This window comes from Echinococcus granulosus, assembly GCF_000524195.1.
Source record: "Echinococcus granulosus chromosome Unknown EG_S00006, whole genome shotgun sequence".
Taxonomy (NCBI): domain Eukaryota; kingdom Metazoa; phylum Platyhelminthes; class Cestoda; order Cyclophyllidea; family Taeniidae; genus Echinococcus; species Echinococcus granulosus.
Window position 1 is genome coordinate 1,261,186 of NW_020170386.1, and position 19,882 is coordinate 1,281,067.

General features: G+C 44.0%; 2 protein-coding genes across 2 annotated transcripts; both read right to left on the reverse strand. All coding sequences in view use genetic code 11, as the record gives it.

Moving 5' to 3' along the window:
- Window positions 1–1,593: 1,593 nt before the first annotated feature.
- Window positions 1,594–4,199, reverse strand: EGR_01639 (Zinc finger CCHC domain-containing protein 4; the record flags this gene model as incomplete). Its single annotated transcript, XM_024490888.1, has 8 exons — window positions 1,594–1,609; window positions 1,646–1,722; window positions 2,037–2,141; window positions 2,216–2,434; window positions 2,474–2,764; window positions 2,802–2,981; window positions 3,372–3,676; window positions 4,181–4,199. 8 exons carry the CDS (start codon window positions 4,197–4,199, stop codon window positions 1,594–1,596), a joined length of 1,212 nt encoding a protein of 403 aa, XP_024354753.1.
- Window positions 4,200–5,334: 1,135 nt separating this feature from the next.
- On the reverse strand, window positions 5,335–19,471 carry EGR_01640 (Son of sevenless; the record flags this gene model as incomplete). Its single annotated transcript, XM_024490889.1, has 15 exons — window positions 5,335–5,771; window positions 6,058–6,451; window positions 7,301–7,825; window positions 8,095–8,277; window positions 8,613–8,756; window positions 9,437–10,415; window positions 11,058–11,322; window positions 11,539–11,841; window positions 12,134–12,797; window positions 13,263–13,725; window positions 14,494–14,585; window positions 17,135–17,197; window positions 17,430–17,510; window positions 18,581–18,882; window positions 19,306–19,471. 15 exons carry the CDS (start codon window positions 19,469–19,471, stop codon window positions 5,335–5,337), a joined length of 5,061 nt encoding a protein of 1,686 aa, XP_024354754.1.
- Window positions 19,472–19,882: the final 411 nt, after the last annotated feature.

Below are 19,882 nucleotides of genomic sequence, written 5' to 3' on the forward strand. Positions count from 1 at the left end.
AAATAAATCAGCTGTACAGACAAATTCGTTTTAAGAAAGCGGAGGAAGAAAGCGAACAGAGTTGAGACTTAATAGTACAGCGTAAATCGCTCGATGGAAAGGCATGTGGGTGGCGTGTACTACCAGGGATTTTCGACACATCATCCTCCCTCCACTTTGCATATCTTTTGCGCCATTATTGAATGGACCACAATCTTACTCTTTGCATGGTCAGCAAACCACCCCAGCAGATGATATTCATTAAACACTAATACTGCGTTAGTTGTACCTTGTTTACTGAAATATAAAAAAACACAGAGACTTCCCCTGGTACCATGGATCTCATTGCCAACTATTCTATTATTCTAACGTGGTAACACAGTAGTCAGTGGGACGGTTATAAACAAATCTTTTGTGAGTGACTTTCTCGTGAGCCGCCAGAGCCAATACGATACGACGACGAATAAAATGAACGCCTTGGAAGGTGCGTAGATCACGGGTAGAAATGTTACTTGAACCATGCTTGCTGAAGCAATCTCAGCTTGATTTATCCACTTCTATTTAATTAAATGGTATTGAAACCACATTGTGTAATGCAGCCGGGTAACGCTTTCAAACGCAAGCCTAGAAATTCCGATTACATTTCCCAAGTCTTATTTCTTTCCTTTTCTTCACATTTTTTCATTTCAAAAGCAGCCCATGTTCAAACCACTCTCGACTTGGTGCCCATGGTCCACAAGTAGACCGCAGTTGTAAATCTAATCGCATTCAAACGTATATCCGCGTCTTGGAGCCTCACGTTTCGTGGATTGACGAGATTTAAAATCAGTGTCACTAGTGGTGAGAAGCAAGTGCCTTGATTGCACCCCACAGCGATCCATTACCGACAATTGTGCCGAAAATGCGGCTGGCGACAAGACTAAGAGGGCAAAGTGAGGAACATTCTGAAATAATTATATGCAAATCTTTCACCCAATGCAAATGAGCAGTCGTAGGACCTCATGTTTTTCACATGGAATTAATCAGCATGTGTGGTGCGTGCAAGCATGTTGGCATTGACAACATGCAAGCAAACAGCCCCAGAAAAGTGCACGAACCGTTGCCAAGCGGCTTTGATCGTACTCACTCCTGGGTATAGCCATGTCTAGCCTCCCAGCTCGAACAGCGACTACTTTGGGTTGTATTTCTTGAGAAAAATAGCGTACTGGGTTAATTTTCCTGTGTAAGCCATTCCAAACAATTAACTGTTACCATATGATGAGTTGGTGGTACAGAACGCAGACGGTTTACATCGCGAGAATTCGCTTGAGGCAAATTCTGGACCTCAAAAGTAAACGAATTACCAGCCAAATCAAATGCCTAAATCGCAAAAGTTTCAAGAATACTTCTGTATTTATTAAATTTCGTACAAACTATCGTGGGATCGAGTAGAAGGCTTGTCGACCGTTCTATATGCGGTGACACCACTAAAATACAATCCAGAATAGCTGATTACTTCCTACTTTTGTTGCAAATAATAGTACTATTAGGTATGTGGAACTTACCAGGTATAGCCATGACGAAAACATCTATTTGGCGACGATACCTTTTCAACCGATATGCATTAATGATAATTCAACACCAGATTTTTCTAACAGTACGAGGGTTGGGAATGAAAAGACCATACCCTGACAAAAGTTCACAAGCTAGCTCGAAACTCAGGGGACTCCGAAGACCCATTTCAAAGAAAGTAACATTGAAATTCTAAGCGAAAACGCGTTAATAAAGTATAGCAGTATGGGATGGTCACATTTTCTAAATATTGTAAACTAATAGTGAAACCAAATAGAGTCCAGGCAATCCAGTTACTGATGCTCTAACAGTGAATGCTTGTGGATCAACAAACAAAAATTGACGAAACGCCATCCTTTAATGAATGCAAAAGCCGCATATTAAGGTGCCAAGATCAAAAACAAAATACTACCATAACTCTATCAGTAGCATTTACATTGAGTTGACACCTTTCGTCTTTTTGGTTTATCACGATTATCAGAAAGTTGTTTATTACAGATATGAACTTTGCCGTTCTTTGGTCGGAAGCACATGTCACACTTGACACAGTGTTGGAAGCCCGGAGGATGACACACATTACATGATATACAGTGCTGATATGTTTCACCATGCTAAAAAGAACAACGCATTAGAGTTCTTAATTGATGGCATTGACAGAGATGATGCAAACGAAAAATGAACTCACAAAAGTCGTGCAGGCGTTGCATTGGTCGCAGTGCAAGTTTTTCAAGTCTGAGTATCGTTGGCAAATCTCACAAAACCAATACTGATCGGCGAGACTTTTAGGGGGCAGAATTTCATGAGCAGGTACATCGGTGAATGGTCGAACGACAGAAACTCTTCGTTTCGAGTTATTTCCGTCATATCCTGTACTCATGAACCGCACGTGCTTCTCGTAGGTCACCTAGGCTGAGAATCAATCAAACCTCAAGGCTTCGCCTACCTTATAATCGAGCATTTTCAGTTCCGGGGCAGCTTGCAGAAGTTTTTTGCCGATGAAATATGGAACTGTCACCATCACAAAAACCTGTGTATTTTCCAGTCCTCGCTTAAGTTTGTTCAGGCTCGCCACAAGGGGTTCCATCAAGACTCCGAAAGGAGGATCGCAGAATATCATAGTGCGCCCACCGCAAGAGCGCATAAAATTGTTGAAGGAATCCTCCCCGGCGGATTTGAAAAAGTGGCCGTTGAGAGCATTAAAGCGGGTGAATAGGGAAGCAGGATAAAAGCCTTCCTAGTTCAAGCAGGTAATAAAACTACCAGTGTCTCACCAGACGAGCGTCAAGATCAAGGAGAAACTTATTTATGGATAGAGGTTCACTGACATCCTGGCTACAAGCCGTGAGGAAATCAAACAGCCGAGGAGTACCAACACAGAGGACGTTATCAATTCGAAGGATGCGAAGAGTGGAAGCCATAAACTTTAGCCAGTCTTCAGAAAAGTAGTATTGCTAAATGAAACAATCCATTTAAAAATGGTGAGAAATAGCGTGTCTGTTACACATGAACAAAGAAGAATATGAGTAGCGTAGACGGTATTACTTTAGTTCCTCAAAAGGATCAAAAAATACTCAAGTTCTGAAGTTCTCATATCTTAAATACGCAAAGAGTTTGATGTGTACTCATCACGAAACGCTATACATTGGTGGGGAATTTTAAGCCACATGAGAAATTTTACAAAATTTTTTTGATTAAAGCGGATTTGAGGGGAGTTTGGGCATCGCGACAAAACTAAATATTTAAATAGACATTTGGATAGAGTAACTATTTTGTTTCCAAATTTCACAAGTTTAAGTAGGGGGATGCAATAAGTGTAGAATGCTGTAAGACAAGTTACATACAGCATGTTCGGAGGATTCTTCAAGTGGTTCAAGAAAGTATGAGGGCATTGCTAGTGTGGAGCTTGGCAAACCACTTATCACACGGTGATGCTCATGTACAAAATCAGGATATACGAACAACACGCGACAAGTTTGACAATAGCAACGACTTTGGCGCGTGTATTTGACCAGCGACTCCGCGGTCTGAGAAGGCAACTGAGAGGACATGAAATCCCTGTCTCTGCTGCAAGCCGATGCGTTACGGAAGGCAGAACAAACATAGATTGAGGACCCTCTATCCTTTCGTTTTAGACAGAGCTTGGGACCTCAAAATAAGTAAAAATGATGACAGAAAACAATGCTTTAGTGAACAATAGGGGAAAAACCGGTGCAAACAGGTGCCGTTGGCTGTCAACAAGAAGCATCTCCGATAAGTCAGCACGCATCTTATTAACACAAAGCTAAAAAATGATTTCGGTAGCTAGGACAAAGTGATGCAATTTCCCAATCAGAATTAATGATTTGACTGAAGACAATTGAGACTAGAAATACGGTTTTAACAAAATCACCGCACGTAGTGATAAACTGCGTTTGTTAACTCAACTACCAGATTCGCACATATCAATGAGTGAAATGAGATTCGAATGAAGCAAAAATTTACATGAATCGGAGACTTTTAAGGATCTAGAAAAATATCTTATTATTAAAGAAAATGCCTTTAGTCCCAGCCAAATAACTTGACCAGTATATAATAGTGCGTATTTCATTACCATGAGCGCAGCAAGGTGCACCATCTTCAGCACAAACTGTCGAGTAAAAACCACGCTTACGAGCACGCCCCTTGCCCATGCCTACACCAAGACCACACTCGACTTTTGCCCAAACAATTTCAATTACTGTAACCATTATGACTAACCAATCACCTAGTAGAGGATAGACTAATAAAAGAGTGAGACTGTGTTTAAGAAGTAATTCACATAGAATATAAGTTATTGTTACCGTGATATCTGCTAAGAGTTTATTAGAAAATTCGAAATTCAAAAGTGGAAAGTTCGACTGGTTCCCTGTGTGATTTACAACTGCGAGGTCTTGGGTTGTTTTAACTTAGATTGGAAGACTGAATCTCTTGAGGATATTAGGGTTTGTTTAGCGGAAGTGGAAACATCTGAAACGTTTAGGGTATGTGAGTTTTATGCTCATTCACGGCACTTCGTACGTAGGAAGTTTTTGTATCTACTCACCTCGACAAATTAAAGCCTACCGCTTGGAAATAACTAAGTGCGAAAGTAGTATGATGAAGGGTTTAAAGTGACTAATACAACCGGTGTACTTTGACGCGACAAAATTGTGTGCCCAGTTTGAGTTCTGACCATTCAAATGCATTTCATGTCCACTGCAGACATTATTTGTGAAGACTATTCGGCTCTTGTGAATAAGCAATCTTACTCATCCCTGATAACCATAACTCCCAAGATGACAGTCGAACGGCTTGTCCGTCGATGAGAAGCAAACACATGTCGCAGTGACTAAGGGCTTTCAACCATTTACTCGCGCTGCAATACGTGCTCAAATGCTCCACCGAACGTTGGGACGTTTACCGGGCCGCACAAATCGCAATAGGTAGCACCATACAAGCATCACCCGCCCGGTATTCGCCTTTACTAACCCCTTGCGGAGAACGCGCAATCTAAGACCGTCAATAGCCCACCCGCAAACCCTCAAACACCCAAGGCGCAAATCCATTCCAGATGGGTCCTCCAAAGTTAGTCGACCGCAGGCTGTCAGCACGGAGATACCTCAGATCGCTTGGCTAAGATTTTGTTATCAACATTAAGCGCAAAAACAAGCATAGTTGGCATGGGCTGTCTTGTGGGATTATGCGCAGATGGCAAATCTGCAGTGGCAGCGCCTGGCATGGAGCTATTATGCAGCTCCTACATTTCCATGCGAGCACACACCCAAGGCACGCAAACTGCCCTCACTGTCAGGAAATGTGCCGTCGTGGGGGGAGCGGTGGTGTCGAGGCTAGATTCTCCGGGTGGAGAGTGTCAAAGAACTGCCTTGAGGGGTTGGAAGACGAGGCGGAGGGCGAGAGACCCACTGCCACCGAGGATGTCCGCTGGCCCGGCTTCGGAGGCAGTGGAGGCAGTCCGCCGTCCACACCCGCCGCTGCCCCCTCCCCTGCCAAGGTTGAAGCCAGAACCGTTGTTAGGGGGAAGAGGGGACTAGGGCTGTGCGACGCCGAAGCAGGCGACGAGGTTGAGGGTCCACTGCTGCTTTGTCGTCTTGGTGGTGGTGGAGGAGGGGGAGGCAGTGGCGGAGAGGAAAGCGGCGAAGTAAGTGGTGGAACGGTACATGTCGGCAGACGACCGTTGCTTAGACTCTCCATTTGGCCGTCCGAAATACTGTGATGGTGGATTACTAAAAAAGGTGCCAAATGACTACAATCTTCCTATGTGATATTCAGGCAACACGCCGGGCATAATTAAGGTTAGGTTAAGACTTGCGGAGTTGGAAGTCGTGCATTCTTCAAAACCATCCTCTCAAGTGAATATAAGCAGGCATCGTCTAACCGCAGTTAGGGAGATATAGTACCCTAAACAACGGAAAGTTTCTGAATTGGCTGGTAACACATATACCCCTATCGGTGATGCCATAGAATACGGTTACGAACGAGGTGTACGTGTAGTGAAAAGGAAGGACCAACCTCCAGTGGAGGAGGCGGTGGTTGGTGAAGAGAGAGGTCGTGGCAAGGGCGTGGCAACTCCATGAGCGGGAGTCAGTCGTGCTTGCCGGCCGGCTCGGTGTTGGCGGAGCCGTGTGTTCCAAAGCACTACCACGCGCTGCTCCGCTGGTGCCAGTGGTGGTGGCGCGGGTGCCGAGGCCAGCAGTGGAGGAGACGGAGGTGGTGGGGGCACCGGTACAGAGGGGTTTGGAGGACTCGAGAGACGCGGTGACGAAACCCTTCCTGAAGACTTGATTTGACGTGGACTGAAGTAGGCTTTGTAGGTAGCCACCTGTTCGTGCTGTAGTTTTTCTTTCAATGAAAGACCGCCCAAATAGTTGGCTGCCTGGATCGCTTCCTTGCTCAATCGCCGCTCCTGTAACATGCAAAACTACTGATAAATAAAAGCCATTTACGATTCTTTACATCCATTTGTGCAAATGCGCAATCGATAATTCCGATTTTCTACAATACACAGAGTAGTGAAACCTTTCTTCCCAAGGAAAGAAAGATGTCGTGATTACTCTTGTTCGAAAGTACTTTTCTCAAGGAGAATTCTAAATTTGTGGATGACTAAGAAGTTGACATTCAGCTACACATATAACAAATGTAACGATCGTCGAAAATATAAAAACATTTGTAACCAACTCACTGCAGCATCTTTTCAAAATTAAAACCCATATGAACCCTTTTATTATAAGGAACTTGCTTATTTGCAACTCAACCTTCATGAATTAATAAAGCGATGTTTTCTTTAAAAGAAACCTCCTATGAAAGATATTTTCTTAAAAATCCCACCTGACTTCGAAACACAGGTACCCAGTGAATGATTGATTTAGAACCCAAAATATTGAGCTTCTGAAGCACCAGCGATACAAATTGATGACAAGAACCGAAGTAGCGGAAATTACTAAAAAAGACAAGCTATCCGGCTTCACGGTCTAGCTAGCACACAAGACATGAAGACATTTTCAGACCAATGTGTAGGCACAGATCTGGCAAAGCTTATATTTCAAAAAAGTGCTTAAAACTGCAATAACACGGAATGACAATGGTGAAAGAGAGGGTGTAAATTTCAAAGCACCACTCATAAAACTCGCACTTCCGTAAATATCAAATGCCAAATCAAACAATGCTTCCAAAACGTTAATTCGTGACAAATTTTAAAGAGGCCGATCACATAAGGATGTCAGCGGATCAAAGGATGAGGGACAAGCGGACTAACCACTTCAGGAGCAGGCTGTGGAGGCTCGGATAGAGGCTCACGAGGTTCGTAGCTCTCCGAAAGCGCGTACATTCTGGCTTCGAAGTCTCTCTCTTCGGGAGTGAAGGCTTCCAGAGAGGCGACGAGAGCCTGTTGAATACGCGGCTTGAAGGGAAAGGTGTAGGGCACGAGCTGATGCTGGAGAAAACGCTCGACGATCGCCGCCAGTCGGCGTTGCTTGACGAAGTTGATGAGTCCACCGGTGCCGGCGTCTGTACTGGTGTCATCGAACGGCGCACCAGTGGGGGTGACGCGGTCGGGTTGGTGCAGCTCAAGGTGGATGAGCTGCGTGGAGACCCGCATGGCAATGTAAGGTAGACAGGGTGACGTAGTGGTGGTGGGGGCTGTGGAGGCCTTCTCCACAGATGTCGGCCCCTCCCCACCTTCTAGCCCGCGACTCGCCTTCGTCACTCGCCGTGCCGGTCCTCGACCCTCTCTCTGTAGCTGCTGCACCCACTTTCGGTAGGGTCGAACACGACTCGCTGCCTGCGGGGTTCATCGACAAGTGATTAGATAGCTCTCATACAACTTACGCATAGTTACACCGGATAGATTATTCTATTGAGCTCACAATTTGGCATGATCGACTTAGACAAGGACTGGATCAAGCAACTATCGAAGCATAGGAAAAGCACATAGGTAGCCTATTTGGACAGATGGTTGGGTTCTGCTTTCACAGATTATACTTAGCAAACACGACCAATAATATCTATTTTAAGGAGTCTAAAGATGTACAAATTGAATGACGTAAATACCTCGAAGGCCTTCTTGAGACGAAAGACGGAGGCAGAGAGGAGAACCGCCTTAGACTCTTGACGGCCTTGAAGATTTCGGTGATGTTCAAAAATGAGCATCAAATCAATGATCCGTTGAATGGCAACGACCCGGTCCTCGAAGTTGCGTTCAGAGAGGATAGAATACACCAACCAATCTCGGAACTAAAAGTGGTAGTTACTGTGCCGCTAACTCAATTACTTAGAATTGAATATGTAAGAATGTATGGTATGTATGTATGTATATGTATGTACGAATCCCACTGTGCTATTAAGGAACCGATTTTTTGTCAAATAAATTAGGTACAGTTTCCCCGAATATAACTCACAAGACAATCTTATGTTCAATCAGGTTATTTAGTTTTAAATACTTAGAGGTTGACTTCAGCCGCTCACTAGGCCACCCATTACTACGCGCATGCCCGTGATGCGTAGTAGAAGGGTTATGAACTGTAGAGATGTGTCAAGTTCAAATTCTACTTATTTTAAGGGATACGCACCTTGTTAGAGAAATTTTTACAGGCACTAAGGTTGGGCGAGTCCTGTGAGGAGCGTTCACGACCATCCACCTCCCAGAATTCAATCCGGCGGTATAATTCAAACTCGTGAAGGGTCACTTGCTCAGCCAACTCAAGAGGATGAATCTACAACGGATATAAGCACTTGAAAAAGCGATAGCATAGCCACTCAATGAGGGCAGAATTAGGTGAATTCAAGCGAACAGCCCTGAGAATGATTGTGAAATACTCAGACTTACTCAACTATCAACCTTAAAGTTGGTGAGACGACTTCAACAGGAGCAATGTTAAAGCGTCACAGAAATACAAAAAAATACAGTAATCATGAGGCCGTTGGCGCTTAGTGTGAATATGAGTGCGCACAAAGCATGATTTGCCTAATTGAGGTCAACAGAAAAGGTGTCCAACCATTGAAAAGAGTTAAATTTTTAGGTCTGTGACGTTTCGGAATGAGAAAGTAGTAAAAATTGTCATTAAGCAATGTTTAACTCAGTTAAAATCATGACAGGGGGTAATAGAATGTCTTTCGTTGGATATTTATGCATAGGTACAAATAATATATATCTCAAGAAAGAAAAAAGGATAAATTATGGTGTGTGAATATTGTAAGTGGTCTGAGGAGCTGACTCTCATCTCTGACCCATTAGGACTGTACCTTTTCGGAACAATCCCTCCCTCTCTTCTCTGCCCGGGTACTAATCACTAAAGAGGAATATTTTCTCCTTAAAAAAAAGAGTTAAACCAATACGATTCATCAGTGTAGAGACAAAAAAAAACATTTTAGATTAAATTGATCAGAACTAAACCTGAAGTAGATCGATACGTGGGAGAGAATCTGAGAAGAGCGGAGGTGGCTGACTGAGGTGTTGGTTATCAACGGTCTCCGTGGCTCTTAAACGGGCGGGGTGGTGACCTTTAGGTTCAGTGATGGCAACGGCGACCCCCATGGAAGTAGTGATGGGGGTGACAGGCACAGTTATCGAATCACCCCTGGTGAGGACATGCTCGATGGCCTGTACTACGGGCAGGAGAATGCGTACACGCACGCCGGCCAGAAAGGTGGCGAGGCGAGCACGGAGGTCAGCGTTGGGCGCGAAGTCGTAGGCGAAGTAGCGGGGTGAGGACGCCCACTTAAAGAGAAAGGCCACCACACGCGCCTGCACCCACCTCTTGTAGCCGGAGCGAAAGCGTCGCTTCATGTGCTCCACCACACTCTCCGTCTGACGCTCTTCTGCAGTGAAGTCTGGGTAAGGCACATTGAAACGCTCTAGCAAAATATCGAGCAGCTCTTCTGGGGTGATAAATCGGCGGTAGGAGATTAAAAAAGCGTTGACAGCTTCAGCGTCAAAGTAGGCAGGGTAGGTGAGGCGTTCAATGAGCTTTTCAAGGGTGGCGTACTGAATCTGAGGTCGATAGTGAGTAGGATGGTAAGATGGGAGACTGGGAATCCCCGACGAGGTGAGTATTTGGGAGCTCAGATGCGGCGAATGGATACGAGAAGAGGTGGAGGCTGGGAGGGGAAGGGCAAGGTCCTCGTCGGCTCCCCCGAGAGAATCCTCGTCAGTAGGGGTGGTTGGAAAGAATTCCACATCAACAACTTCTACTTCGTCGTCCAATTCATCGAGGGAGTCAAAGGGGTCATCCACAGACGCCGTTGTCGAAGAGGAGCGGATTCTACTTGACAACGAGGGCTGGAGCAGACGATGAGTAATAGTAGCAGTACCGGAAGACTGACCCGCTGCTGATTCGAAAACTATCACTTCAGGCGTGTCGGGTTGAGCAAACCTAAAGATGAATTTTGTAGTCCTTGAAGCAACGTAAGATGGCACTATACGTTTTACACGGCAATACCAAGTCAGAACACGTAATAGGTGCTTCAAAATACTTCACATTTAAGCTTTTTTTCATAAAGTCATGGTCTAAAATCAGTAAGACGCAAAGTTTGGATATCAAACCATACTGATGGCCATTCCCGATATATTTTTACCGAATCACCACAAATGAAGCTCATTAGATTCATTTAAACATTCAAGATTTAATTATTTATTAATTAGTCTGAGGAAAGATACGTAATTTTCTCACTTGATAGCAACAATAGCAAGCCTTTCTTTCTTATTAATAATAAGACATCATTCAATGTGATACGACAGTAAGAGGGACGCACCTGTATTTTTCAGGTGAAGGAAGTCTTAAAGGAATTTCTAGTTTTGGCAAAGTTCGTAGATAGCGCTCGAAAACACTGGAGAGGAAAAAAGACGTAATTTCTTTAATCACCTGGCAAAATGTTTAACAAAGTTGAGAGGATGGTGATATCGACAGCACCAACTGCGCTATATAATGAATAAATTAAAGCTTTAAATGGCTTAAGGAGATGGTGATGTGAGACTTGTGAAATTGAAAAGAATGCTCACGCGGGAGAGCACTCACCGTGATGTTGTTATGCTCAAAAGTGAGGCCATCCAATCGGCCTTCTCTTCAAGGCAAGATGTCTCAAGGTGAAGATAGTGAAGGTGCACACCTTGCAGCACCTCAAGGCCGCCGTTACTGAGAGCCGAGGCGGCGGAGCTGCCGTCGCCTCCCCCCACACCATCAGACGTGGTGCAGAGCTGGCGCTGGTCAGTGCCAAAGAACTCCAGACTGAATGAGCACTGCTCAACATCCTCTACCGTGGCGTGCAGATGCTGATTTGAATCTGTAAGCCAATCGCAACCTTGCCAAATCTAAGTGCTTGACAAGTGTCAGATGAATTTATATTAGAAGGCGCTAGGGATGTCGTGCCAATTCATCGATCGTTCGTTATAAGTGCGATTTAAATGGATAATTTGAGCTAACAAACTGGTATGACGGTTGTGCAGTAATCATGGCATTAAACCTACAACACCAAAGTGTGGAAAAAAAAGGTACCAACCAGAGACGGGGCAGCGAGAGAGGAGTGAGGCACACTCTGCAAGGGAGTTGTGGGGGTGGGAACCGGAGAAGGCCTCGGGTCGAGGCCGGACAGGCGCAACGCAGTCAATGACATGGGCGGCCTCGAGGGGAAGACGCCGCTTAACTCGCAGCAGCGGCTGCGTGCCCGCCACGGCCACCATCGATGGCGCCAGGGTCGTGCGGCGTTCCATACGTTTGCAAAGGAGGAGGCAATTCGTGAAGAGGTAGGCCTGCCGCTCCGAGGCAACCCGCTTCCCCTCGTCTCTCACCCATAGACGACCTTCTAAAATAGGAAAATAAGACATCATTCAGTACGTTGAGCCCCCGTGAATGAATTACTTCTTGCACGGGTATGTATGTGTACAAATGAACTATTGTTAAATCTGATTATGCGCACTAGGATCAAGAAAAAACTGTGGTATTTGGTTGAAAATGATACCCAACCTAAGGCACTTTTTGAAATTGGAAAAAGGTTTATATACAAAGACGGAAGGTTTTTACAAACAGGCTTGGATATTATAACAATAAGAACTCTTACGACGTTTTTTCCCATTTGGCAATCGTGGCAACCTTACCCATTACAAATTTTCCCATTGTGGAGCTGGCAACGGAGGCGGAAAGGAGGCGGTCCTTACCACCAGTGAGACGTTCCAACTCCTCTAACTTGGCCTTTGTCACCACACCACAAACACCACTCATGAGAGTGGACATCATGGAGTCCACATTTTCCTCCACCTCCTCCTCCGACACCACCGTCGTCGTTCCTGATCCTGACACAGTGGTCGTGGGCGTCCCCACGACGAAAGGGGAGGCCGTATAGCCACCACCCGCACAAAATACAGCCGACAATGCCAACATGGGTGTCTGGTGTGGTGGAGGCAGCGGCTGTGACTGCGGTGGAAGTGGAGGTGTGTTACAGCGGTAGTATTGGTGCTGATGTTGAGTGGAGGAATTGCGACGGATGGGCGGAGTCATGGAGGTAGCAGGTGAGGCGGAGCAGCTGCGGTGGTGCGAGTTAATTCCCGTGGGACTGATGACCTGATGACTGCAGAAACTTGAGGCAGTGGACGTCTGGACGGTGACGAGGTGCCCAGTGGTAACTAAACGAGCCAGTTGGACGTGGAGATCCGGGTATCGGGAGAGAACGCTTTTTATATTCAGTCGAGCACTCAAGAGATAGTCTACAACAAGCATGAGAAGCTTCCGATCCTCAGAGTCGTAGGCCTGTTGATGTAGTGCCTAAAAAAAGGAGAGTGGATTGTGGGATTTCTCTTCCACGAATTTGAGATTAATAAGAAAAAAGAACATACGTGCACCAGGCGATAAAAATGGAAAAATTGGAAAATAGGAAGGAAGAGAAGACGTGGAAGAAGATAGCGAAAACAATTGATAAGCGCATTGCAGTTATATGAAGGTGGGGAAACATCTTTGGTGGTGGAAGAGGAGTACTCTTTCTGGTCCCACATTCGGCAGGATGGGCAACATAGTGAGTGGAGACAGGTGAGACGTGAATCGGTCACATCAGTTGACGTTGTCTGAATATATAAACCAAAAAACACTCAAAACATAAGAAAAAAATTATTTAAAATCCCAACATCCACAAAATTGCACTCATTTTTTAAGAATAGTCGCTGATATTACTAATACTAAATCTAAGAAGATGAAAATTAAAAGCAACGATATTTGAAAGTCAAATGCTATTACTTTCAAACGGGAGACGGTGTGTACAATAGCTCGACTAGATCTCGCAAGGCTTTCAAGGACATCGGTACGTTCTGAAAGCCTCCAAATATTATTGAGTGGATCTGGCGAGTCCGAATAACTCGCCAGAGCAATTTCTTCAGCGGGTTCGATCAAGAGACGGCCAACGAGACGACGGTTCTCTGTTGTTGCCGTTGTTGTGCGACAAGAAGAATCATCGGTCTCCCGTTGCTGACTGGCTGAAGGAAGGGGATTAGAGAAAGGAGATGAGGTGAATGGCAAGTCATCAGCGCAGTCAGACTCGAGATAGTCAAGAAGGAGACGAAAGTTGTTGTAGAGGTCGAGAGCGTCCCGAAAGACCTCTCGCACGGCTGCCTCTTCGGAGCCAACGTGGAGAGAGGCGCAAACTGGGGAGTGAAGTATGGGCTCGCGGAACACCCGTAAAATAAGATTCATTTGCTCAAGACTGGAGGAGAGGAACAGTACCAACTCATTCACACACCTAGGTTAAGGAGCCAAAGGAGAGTATTTTAGAAACGTCACGAAGCCATACTTGCCTCAGAAATTGGATAAGACGTATGGATATTCCGATCACCTTTCAATTAGTTATCCTAATCAAAAAAGGGAAGTGAATGCGTGGTATACGAAAAGAGGGAGGTACGTTCAATAAACTAAAACACAAAAAACTTTATCAGTTAATCGGGGGATTAAATGTAAATAAGAGGTGATAACATTCAACTAGATAGATAGTTAAACAGCCAACGCAAAATTTGACAAATTCTTCTATGCTTTCCCTGTCCATGGCTAAAATACGAAGGTACTTATTTAAAAATGAATATGTGAAATTAAAATGCATCCGTAGTGAGCGAAATTGACGATAATAAATGGAGTGCAAGCAAGTAGTTATTAATTCGCAATGCGGTGGGTAGTCCGTGTCACTAGAAAATAAAATTATTCCAGAACACAACCTTGCAGCATAACTTTTTAAGTTTTGAACCGGTATTCACCTTACAAAAGTAGAAAATATTTCTTAACGTGAAAACAAAACAATTCCAGTGATGGCTACCCTAATGGTGGAAAGACGCAGCCAGCATTACTTCGTGGATAAATCGGTAAGTAGTCAAAGTACAGATAAGAAAAATGTCGGAAATGAAATATCGTCTTCCCGTAACATCGAATAGGCGAAATAGATTACTGATCAAATACTGAAGATGAATAAAGAAGTGACACTCACTTGTTATAGTCCTGGGGAAAGTTATTCGTAAGCATAATATCCAATTGTTTACGTTGTGACTTTACACGATCACGGTAGAATTGAAATATGTTCTGTGTATGAAAGAAGAAAATAACTCGAACTACCGAGCAATGAAAGTGATGTTACTAGATTTCATTCGAGCAAATAAGACGCAAAAAGAACTAAGCTTATTCGCTCTAGAATCATCCATTACCTGCCGTACAGAGTAAAAAACAATTTACATAAAATTAGACTAAGCAGATAAAAAATGGAATATTTAGTCCAGTAGTCAAGCTAATCATCCATCCATTACTTGTAAAGAGACTTAATAGGCTTGATTTTACAGACTTTTGCTTTCTCTACTGGATCACCAAGTAAACAAGTCATTAGTTGTCGTCCAAACAGATGAGGTACTGGTTGTTTATTTAAAGCTACCACCAAAACGCCAAACGGTTGGAATGCACAGATCTAGCCAAAGTTTAGGTGCAGTAGCATATCCTCAGGATTTGCGAATGGTCCCGATTTGCTTCTAATAGGAATGCTCAATTTTGACACGGCACGAAACGCAAAACAGCCACGCTCACACACGACTCGGACGAAGGGTAAATATCCGCGTAGTGGCAAAAAGACCAAGGTTAGTGAAAATGACACAGCGCTCGCCTTAAAAGTTAGTGGACCTCGCTACTACCCATTGCAAAGGCATTTTAATGGCACAAAGCTATATCTTACAAACTTCATTTCACTGAGTATGCGAATGCAATTGCGAACTATTTGCAAAGAGCAAGTGCATGATACGGCAACCCAGTCCCACACGCGCGCATGCCGAGAGTGAGCCATCATAATCGACTCAAGAAACAGAGGCCCTTGGAGAAAGGTAAGGCTGGGGTCGGATTGAGCGAACTATTGACAATTTGGATGAGGCGCGGTGTATCGTACCTTGGGAGAGCGAACACCAACTCCCACGTAACCATTCCTAGTCCGCGAAGATGCTAGTGATGCATGAAGACAGCTAGTTAATGTGCCATGGTTGCTGAAATTGTTATCTCGATTTCGGCTGACAACGTAAACATGAAGATGACATGAGTAAAATAAACATTGCACACTTAGGAGACCAGCAGGAGAAAAAGTAGCCCGTTTGATGCTTATCACCATAGAGTAACCAAATAATGATCCGACCAAAATTGATATGTAGGATGCATTTCATAACAGCAAACCTACGTTCAAATATACCAGGATTCCGATTTAAAATCAAGGCACTCATTGCACACGTTGGATGCTTTGTCGCATTATGAAAATCGAGTTGATAAATGCATTCGTTGCCAGCCCTCTCTCCAGCCCATACGAGCCGTCACCGTACAATTCAAGCGGAATAAATAGGATCACTTGCAATATGCGTCCAAAGAACTACATTTAGTGAATATAGTATTGATGAGGCACTCTCATTCCCAATGGTACGCATATTAAGACATTTTGAAGGTATTATGTACAGATCTACAACTTCCAAAAGATAATAACAGAATACCTAGTTCGAGTATAGCCCCGGATGACAATTGTAGCGCTGTGCAGATCATTTTATAAATGCACCTTCATTGAATATAGGACAAAATTTATGAAGGACTTCAACTTGGCCCTTGAACGAATGACTGATGCAGCAAATATCTAATCAGTACATTAAAAAATGGGAACATTTGAACGCACATATGAGAATGTTTTAATAGTCAAGCTTACAGGCATGATTTGAGGGGAAGTGGTTTCCAGAATTCAAACTGCTGAAATTTTTGCAAGTCATATTTTTAATAAGTGTCACGTTTGCCATATGACAAAGACAAGTAGTGGAAGTTCACTCCTTCTTACAGGCACTTTCAAAGAGTGCTTATCCGATGAACAGGGTCTGGGAGGTTTGGGTTTTGACTCATCCATCTCTGCCCTTGCGCTAATGTGTACGTGATGGTATGGGGAGTGGGGGAGGACGCTTACACCCCGTGCCTGGAAAAGTCGCATCGCGACACCTCTAGCACAAGGCGTGTGCAACCGCACACATATTAATACACATGCAGTAGTGAAAATGGAAGCGCAAATTCACTTGGACACCCCTAAAACGGCTGTGGCGGTGTTTACTTAACCGCGGAGGTATATGCATACATACAAACAAAAAGACTAGAACGCGCGCGGCGCTAATTGAATGATAATGTATCACCCTCGTTCCATGGATCTCTCGCTCCTGCCCTTTCCCTCTCAACACAAGAATGGGCTGACTCGAAGAACAGTCGCGCAAAGCTCATCTCAGAGTCATACACAGCAAAAAAGATCCTTGATAGTGGGGAGCAGAGGGAATACCATAAACGTAGTTAAAACTGCTACGCGAACGTAAAATAGTGTCGTCTACTTTTCAGTAAGGTCCTCAATGGCCACGAGATGTAGATGAACTGCACATTTTTCGTATGACACTTGATGTACATTTGGCCACATCAAAAATTAAAGAACTAGCCGCTCTCATTCAAACGTAAGACAAATGAAATGAACTGGTGATCTTCGACCTCAGTGAATTGGAGTGTCAGTCAAAATTCCAAAAAAGCAACTCCAAAACGTTTAAGTGGTGTATATATAAATAATGTAGGGACGGAAGGGGAATGAAACGAACCTGAATAGTCACGGCGCTAATCACATGCTCAGATCGTGCACGTTCTTCAAAGTAGACAACCATCTTGAAAAGTAAAAAAGGTTATATGCATCAACTTTTCAAAACATGATAAATAAAATTTGAAAATTTGGATGAAGAGCAAATGTATCAGGTACTGGGTAGTGATTCAGGAAATATACACAAAAGGATTAATGACAACGCGCTCTTCCCCATAAATAAACCAATGTTTTGGACTAAAATAGCAATGTCAAACAATTAGGACTAGGTGATATCGGTGAATCTTGCATTAACTTACCTTTAGAAAGTTACTAATAACCTTCTCAGTTACCGCAGTGATGTATATGCAAGTTGGATAGTTAAATCGGCCAGCGAGTTCCTTAAAATGAAAAAACAGTTGATTAAACTAGTTAGATTCGAATCAGAGTGAAAAGACAATTTAAATGTCTTCGTATCCGACAGCGGAAGAGGAAAAAACTAAATAAGGGTTGGTCTAATTTTTCAATTACAAGCATCCAAAAGCGCTGAGAAAATGGCACCTGTAGGATGCCGTTGGCAGGTTAACGTAATGTCTACATTTAACGAAGTGGATTGGATAGGAGAGAGTTACATTTTAAACCAAACTTAGGAGTTTAGAAGCCATGTGTGCCCTTTACGTTGAGCATGTGAGAGGAGATGACGCCGCGCAAATGCTTCTGATTGCTTTTGTCGGAGTGATGAGGCATACACTAAAGGTCAATTCCGAACTAAATGTCACCATACGGTGCATCACCGTCTTTCCTCCTCGCTAGTAGTGAGTGAATGAAGGGGGAAGTGCGCGCGACGAGACTGTTTTTAGGGGAGGCTGAACACCCGTACATGCACGACCACTTACGCATGATGAGAGACAAAACACAGCTGCGTATTCTCGTGTCAGTATGACATAACATTGTACTATTAAGAATGAAGATATCACCCCTCAAACAGGTGTCAATAGCAGTGAATGTTTAATATAACTGATCTACGATTACCATGGGGATGCGGGTCCATTCTAAACCCGCATTTTACCTGTAACACTTGCTTCATTAATGGTCGTAGTTATGCCTGTGAAAAGACGTACACAACATTCGATATGTGCGCAAACCTTTAAACAGCTTAATAAAGATAAAAGCTTATATGAGCGTGGCAACAAGTTCTTATGCCACAAAGAACGGCCTCGCGCCAAAAATCGTGTAAATGAAATTTTAACCAAAACCAAAAGCAAAATTAGTTAACTGGGAAATGGAATGAAAAACATAATTAGCTTCAAATGTCGCACCAGCAATGCATAATCGCACTAAGTTATATGTTGTCTCACAGTGCCCCGATCATTTTGACAGTGGATGCGATTGCGTGGAATGAAAGAGGTGCAGACATATGGGGAGGCGATGGAAGTTAGAGAATGGCAAAAAGGAAATAAGTGCGAGATACCTTGAGTGCAGCGAATATTTTATCCACAGGCAAATCTAACGACGCGAAGAGGACCTTTTTTCCCTTTTCAGCGAGGACATGGAACTCCTCTAGCTCGGCCTTGGTCGGCATCAACTTATCAGGGAAGCAGAGCTGACCCTCGGCTAACCGAGCATTTACATCTCTGATGGACTGAGGCAGCGGTTCGGGCAGAACGAGAGAGGAGAGGAGTTCGATAAGGTACTGCGTCAGTATCTCGCGAGCCCTGTCCTCCAATACTCGAGGTGCCTGCGACGCCGCCGACTCGCGGTCCCCTGGAGCACCTGCAGAACAGATTAACAGTCCCAACGCGCCTCCTGCGTAAAACCAATTCCCATTCCCTGAATGTGCAACCACATCATCCGGTGACCTTCTCACGCACAGTTCCGACCGCCTAATGGTGGTTCATGCAAGGTATTGGTTAAGGAAGCACCTTTATGCAAGACAAGTGAATCTTATTCCACCTGCGACTAATGAAATGGAGTAATATCAGTGCTTGTCATGAAATCGCTCCTTAATGTGCGTTAACTACTCTGACCACTCAAAATCAAAGATAGCCTACAGCATCTGAAAGGAGTAAAATCTGCTCCCAAGGGGGGGAGTTATACAACACCCACAAGTGTTATCTATAAATAAAAATAGAACTACCCGCCATGAAATAATACCGCATTACGGAATAATTGAGAAATACAGAGTAAAACACCCACTAGGTTTATTGTCCATACAGCATTTTTCGAGGATTTTATCACAAGCGGCCTCTATTTGATCTCGATATCGGTTGAGGGCCTGCGCAAGAGCACTGCCTTCCCGCGGCACGGAAGCAGTAGAGACAAGAGATACCGTGGAGGTATGCCTGGCGATTGACGATGCCATAATTCAGTTGCTAAGTTGCACGCTGAAACTCAGCGTGGCAGGCGGCGATAATACATTGCTAAAAACGAGCAAGTCGGGAAGTTAATTTAAATGACAAAAGATTATTTTGAGGCAAAAAGGGTATGTATGCACATGTATGCATGTACTGCATTTGGGAAATAATGTTGTTTCGAGTGAGATAGAGATAAAAGCGGGTCCCACTAGCCGCCAAGTATGTATTTAACCAACTGTTTTTAAGTAAAGCGAAAGTCTATTTCGGACAACCTGCATCCAAAAAGTTCAGACGAAACTTTAAGGTAAGAAAACGCACTCTTATGTCCCAAAATCATTATCAGACGCTAAAGTTTCATTCAGAAGCGTTATATATACTACTCAATGCATCTTCAGTAATTAACAAGGGAAGACTAAGAA